This window comes from Ichthyophthirius multifiliis (genome assembly GCF_000220395.1).
Source record: "Ichthyophthirius multifiliis unplaced genomic scaffold scaff_1120509250937, whole genome shotgun sequence".
NCBI lineage: Eukaryota > Ciliophora > Oligohymenophorea > Hymenostomatida > Ichthyophthirius > Ichthyophthirius multifiliis.
The window spans coordinates 115,425-121,424 of NW_004086359.1; the positions used below are offsets into that span (position 1 = coordinate 115,425).

The following is a 6,000-nucleotide window of genomic DNA, read 5'->3' on the forward strand; positions in this document are numbered from 1 at the left end:
TTAGATCGAAGAATGACGACTTTACTGTAATTCTTCAATTTAAGTTAAACTCTATTATTATGAAAATAGATATGGAGAATTATCTCTTTAAAGTTTGAAAATAATATTATTATAAATAGTTTATTAGATTTAATTTTTTAATAATTATTATTATTTTTCTTTATCGAAAATTTAAGTAGCTAATTTAAATTTTTTTTTATTATTTTTAATATATACTTTAGAAGATCTTCGTATCTTGAAAAAAATTATATTAAAATAGATATATATATATATATATATATATATATATATATATATATATAGTACTTAAGGAGTGTCTATTTCTTATTATTCATCAACTTCTTTTATTTCATTCATTTATAGTATTTCTTTTAATTCTTCTTTTTTAATTGAATGTTGTATTATTTATTTCAGATTTTTTGATTAAATATTATCTTATTATTCTTATTAATTTTTTCTTTTTTATCTAACAATATAGCGAAAATAGCGCTTATATTTTCAATGAATTTCTCAATTGCATTTTAAGTAGGTTTATTTTTAATTTTATTATATGGAAGTCCTTTAAAAATATCAGTCAAAATTGGCTTTTCTAATTTATTATTATTATTATTATTATTATTATTATTATTATTATTATTATTAATATTATCATTAATATTTTTATTACTATTATTACTATTATAACTATTAATTTTTTATAAATTTATATAGTTATTATTTATTTAATTATTAATTGATGAATTAAATGAATCTGATGAGAATAAATCTATATTATTTATATTATCTTCTGCAAAATTTCCTTAGTTTAAATTTAATATGTCTGCTTTTAATTTTATTTCTGTTAGAATTTCATCTAATTTTGATTTTGAAGACAATATTTTATCATATTTTTAATATTATAATCCGCTTAATTCGCTTTAAATTTTTACACTTTTATATTTTTTAAATATTTTATCATTTTATGTTGTTTATGTTTCTTAATTAATTTATATAATACCTTCATTATCTAAGTAATCATGCTTTATCATTACTTATTATATAAAAGATTAATTATTTAATTTTTTTTTTTATTTTTTAATATTATCAGGAGTTAAAGCAGTATTCAAAACATTATTAAAAGATATTTAAAGCGGTGATGCATCAAAACTTTTATTATTTGAATTATTTATATTATTATTTTTATATTTTAAATTTATTAAATAATCTTATAATTTTTTATTTTCTTTTTGCATTTTTAATAATTCGAATTTTGTAATTTCGTTTATTTTTTTTAATTTTGTATTTTGGTTTTATGCTTCTTTATTTTATTATTCATATTTAGATTATGAATTAATTAAATTTGACAATTATTACTACAGTTTACTTTTTTCGTTTTCTAAAGAAGCAATTTTTTCGTTATATATCTCTGTTTAGTTCTATTAACTATATTCTCTTGAAGACTTTAAAAAGCATATTAATATTGACAATACTAAATTTATTTTTTCTTTATTTTCATTACATAAAATACGAATTGATTAACTAATAGAAAAAGTAAAAAGATCATGAATTTATTTATTTTTTAAAGAATATTATTATAATTTATTAGCTAATATTTAATTCAGTTATTCATAAGTCCACTAATTTAATTTTAAATGGTTATCAGGTTGATTTTTTTCTTTTTTTTTAAATGAAATAAGCATTTCAAACAAAGACTATGGTATTTTTTATTACGTAGGTTGATTTTAAAAAACACTTTGGAGTGCAAAAAGAATATTTTTTTATATTGATTCAGGATTCTAGTTCATTATTTTATCATATTCTTTTAATAATTAATCTTATAGTTCATTTTCATTTTTAAGTGTGGTGTTTTAAAAAGCTTTAAATTCTGTTTGTGGAGAAGGAATAATATTATTTGGAGTTGAAAAATTCAAAAGCCTTATTAAATTACTTTGTTCGCTTTTAGATTCACGTGATGATAATGGTTAGGACGGAGTTTTTTTTGAGAAAAAATCCAGTTTTGTTGCTCTATATGTTTATGAAGGTTTTTGTATTTTTATTATTTTTGGGTTTTCTAAGCATTATTAAAATATTGAATTATTACTTAATTTGCGATCTTTTATTCTAAATTGGAATTAAGGGATTTGTGGTTATTGTTGTTGTTATTGTTATTTTTAGCTTTATTTTTAAAATTATTTTTCGGACTATTTTTAGAGTTCTTTTTAGGGTTATTTTTCGAGATATTAGTTATCTAATTATAATGCGTTTGGATGAGATAATTATTTTCGACGAGTTTATATGGTTTATGTTATTTTAAAATTGTTTTCTAGGATTTTTGTTTTGCTATCCATTTTTTTTTTTAAAAAATGTTTAAAAAAATTAATAATTATTTTTTACTTAACAATTTTTATATTATAAAAAATATATTTCTTTTTATAATATTTTATTGATATTTATGTTTTAATTTTTTTAATATTTATAAACTTACTGTATTATTTTTTAAGATTTTGTATTATTTTATAGATGAAAATATTTAATTATAAATATATGTAAATAAAATTACTATTTTTTAAAAGATAAATATATATAAATTAATTTTTTCTAATAACTATCTAAATAGAACTTTATTAATTAATTTATCTTTTTGTTAATTATTATTATTAAAAAATAAAAAAAATTAATATTTATTTAATAAATATTATATTTTTAATAAAGTATACTTTTCAAATTTATTTATTATTATTCTCATATAATACAAAATAAACATTAGATAAATCTCCTATAGGACTCTCCATAAAAGGTGAATGAAATATTTCTTTGATTTTTTAATAACCTTTTTAACTTAAAAGCTCTTGAATGTTTTCTAAATTAGTGAAAGTGTTTAGTAAAACTATATGACTATAATTAAAAAGGGAAAGAGCATTATTAATAAAATTATAAGGATCTTTAAATAATAAAAGAGAGTCTGAAATTTCTTATAGTCTATTTTCAGGACTGCAATCTGGGAAATCCATAGGAATATTTTTGTGCAAGAACGAATATAAAGGCGTAGAATGACATTCTGTGAAAAAATAAACTGAATCAACGTTTTAAATTCTGTTTCTCAATTCTGAAAAAATAGAAAAAGAACCTTACTAAAAGTAAAAACCCATGAAAATAAATAGTATAATATTGGAAAGAATACCTAATAATAAAATAAGCTTTTATAATTTCTTAGAAGTCATATTTTAATATCCATATGCAGCATAAAGTATTAAAATAGATAAACCGTTTAATATAAATCTGTTTTCTTTATGGGCTATCATACTGATAAAAATTATATAAAAAATTGTTCCATATAAAATATCTTATGATTCAGATATCTTTGACTTTAACTTTTAAGAAAATATTATAAATATGCCAAATAATAAAAAAGGAAGATTAGCTAAAAAGAAATGAGGAATACATACTGTAAAATACCATAATTTATCATGTGTTCCATATATTATACTAAAGTTTTTAACTACATTAAACTATTATTTTATATTAATATTATTTTATAACGTTTATTTAATTATTTGTTTTTTACTATGAAGAAGTTTAATACTGTCCATGTAAATTTTTAGAAATATAAAATATCAAAAATAATTGAAAATGTTAACATCAATAATAAAGTTTATACATTCAAAAAAAAATATTTTATTTTTTTTCTCATATCTCCATACATAGTAAACAATTTGAAAGGCTTTTTTTATTTAATATTTAAAATAAATTAATAAAAATTATATATGATTTTTTTATATTATTATTTTTATTTTTTTAAAAATCTAATTAACATAAAAAAAGGCCATTGACTAATAATTTTCTAATATAAAATAATTTTTTTTTTTTCATATTTATAACAAATTACAAAAAATCATTTGTAATTTCAAGAAAATTATTATTATAATTAAAAATCAATTAGCTAATAACCTTTTTTATTTTTTGATTGATTTTTTTTTTTTTAAAAAAAAAGACAATATGAATATGTAATATTATTTATCTAATAATAATTAATACCCAAATAAAGACAAAAGGAATAATAGATGTAGGTCTCATTATAAAATTTACAATTACTAATAAACGTGAAATATAATCATATTTAATATTAGAAATTTAAAAAGATAATTTGTAATAATAAAGGCTTATAATAAATAAAGTAGATTCTAAACTATTTATGATTAAACGAGGATAAGCAAATAAAGAAAACCAATTAGTAAAATTAAAAATCATCACAGGGACTACATATATTTTACCAAAATGTATTTAAGCAAGTTTGAGTAAATAAAAATCATGAAGTGAAGCTATAAAAGCAGATAATAATCTTGGTAAATAAACTATTAATAATGGATAATCTAAACCTGTTATTTTTAAAAATTTATAAAGAAAAGCAAATATTAACATATGTAATGGAGTCCTTATTGGATCTTAAACTTTCCATTCCCAACTTAAATATCCATAACCAAATACTTCTTTATGAGCTACTTCTAACGATTGCCAGTATTCATCAGGAACATAATATGTATTTAATAAGAACTTTATTTTTTAATAAAATATTTTTTTTTATATAAATATATACTCTTTATTTATTATACTGAATTTATTATTCTAAATATGAAGAAGTAAATTAAATGTTTTAATTTTATGTTTGAGAAATATAGTGAAATCTCTTTCATATAATTTATTTTTATTTATTTTTTTAATATGATTAAAAAAAAAGATATCTAAAAAAATAAAAATTATTAATTTTTAAAATAATTCTCGTTTTTTTTGTTTAATATATTAATTTTTATTTTTTCTATATTTTTTTTATAAAACTCAATCAATAACAAGAAAAATGAATAATTTCTTTTTTTTATTTAGAATAAAAAAATATAAATTTAGATTTATAGTTTTTATAGTTATATTTATATATTTAATTATTAATTAATAATTAATAATTAATATTTTTTAAATGTATAAATTTAAATATAGCGAAAATTTTTAAATTAAATATATAAATATAAATTAAATTAAATAAAATAAAATTTAATAAAAAGAATAAAATTAATAATATATTTAAAAAATAAATAAAATATATATAATAATTATTAAAACTAACATAATATAAAAATTTTAATATATCCTATATTTTTTTAATTAAATATACATGTTATGATATATATTTATACTTTTTTTTATATTTTTACAATATATTTTAATTTATGTATATAAATGCTATTGTTTATATATGATTTCCATATAAATTATTCATCTATAATTTTTTACTTATTAATTAACCTAGTTTACTGTTGATGATTTTTCTTCTACATAATCTTTTTCATCAATAATATATTTTTCTATATTTTCTTCATCTAATTATGAAGTAATTCTTTATTTATCAACCTCTTAATTTTTATTATATTTTGCTAACTTATAACTATAATAGTAATGGCCAATAAAAAAATGCAAAAAAGCAATTGCTGTAGCCCCAAGTATCATAGCATAACTTTTTAATGTTTTCCAATTCAGACCTGGATAAACTTCAACGTTTTAAGTAACACTATATATACAATTAGTAATTAAATATGCAGTAATGAAAATAGATAAAAAAACCAAATGAATTTTGTAGAATTTTATGTTATTAAAAATATTATCAATCCATAAAATAATAAGCATTCCTCCATGATATTAAGCAGTTATTAAAATTTCAAATATATCTTTTTATTCTTAGGGAAATACTACTGCCCAATATAATAATGTAACTGTAAGCTGTACTGAAAATGAAATTTCGAATAACACATGAATTATTTTTCCAAATAAACCGAAATTTTGACTAATATTTTTTTTCTGTTTAAAGTTTAATAAATTATGAATAAAACTTAGCATAATATATGCAAAAGTTGCATAAAATCCCCATATTGTTATAAAAAATAATTAGAATATTTTCCAATCTATTGATACTATTTAATGAATAATAAAACAAGCAATAACGTAAATAGAAAGAATAGCTTTTATACAAAGAAA

At 16.9% G+C, this 6,000-nt stretch overlaps 1 protein-coding gene across 1 annotated transcript, besides 8 other annotated features; it reads right to left on the minus strand. All coding sequences in view use genetic code 6, as the record gives it.

Moving 5' to 3' along the window:
* Window positions 1-259: 259 nt before the first annotated feature.
* Window positions 260-302: a microsatellite.
* Window positions 303-594: 292 nt separating this feature from the next.
* Window positions 595-682: a microsatellite.
* A 234-nt stretch (window positions 683-916) lies between these two features.
* Window positions 917-971: a microsatellite.
* Window positions 972-2,143: 1,172 nt separating this feature from the next.
* Window positions 2,144-2,212: a microsatellite.
* Window positions 2,213-2,699: 487 nt separating this feature from the next.
* Window positions 2,700-4,530, minus strand: IMG5_115110 (plasmid maintenance protein, putative; the record flags this gene model as incomplete). Its single annotated transcript, XM_004034689.1, has 3 exons — window positions 2,700-3,488; window positions 3,545-3,700; window positions 4,015-4,530. Coding segments are annotated over 3 exons (1,461 nt in total), but the record flags the coding sequence as incomplete, so codon positions are not given.
* Window positions 4,531-4,910: 380 nt separating this feature from the next.
* Window positions 4,911-4,940: a microsatellite.
* Window positions 4,941-4,979: 39 nt separating this feature from the next.
* Window positions 4,980-5,044: a microsatellite.
* Window positions 4,992-5,031: a microsatellite.
* Window positions 5,021-5,080: a microsatellite.
* Window positions 5,081-6,000: the final 920 nt, after the last annotated feature.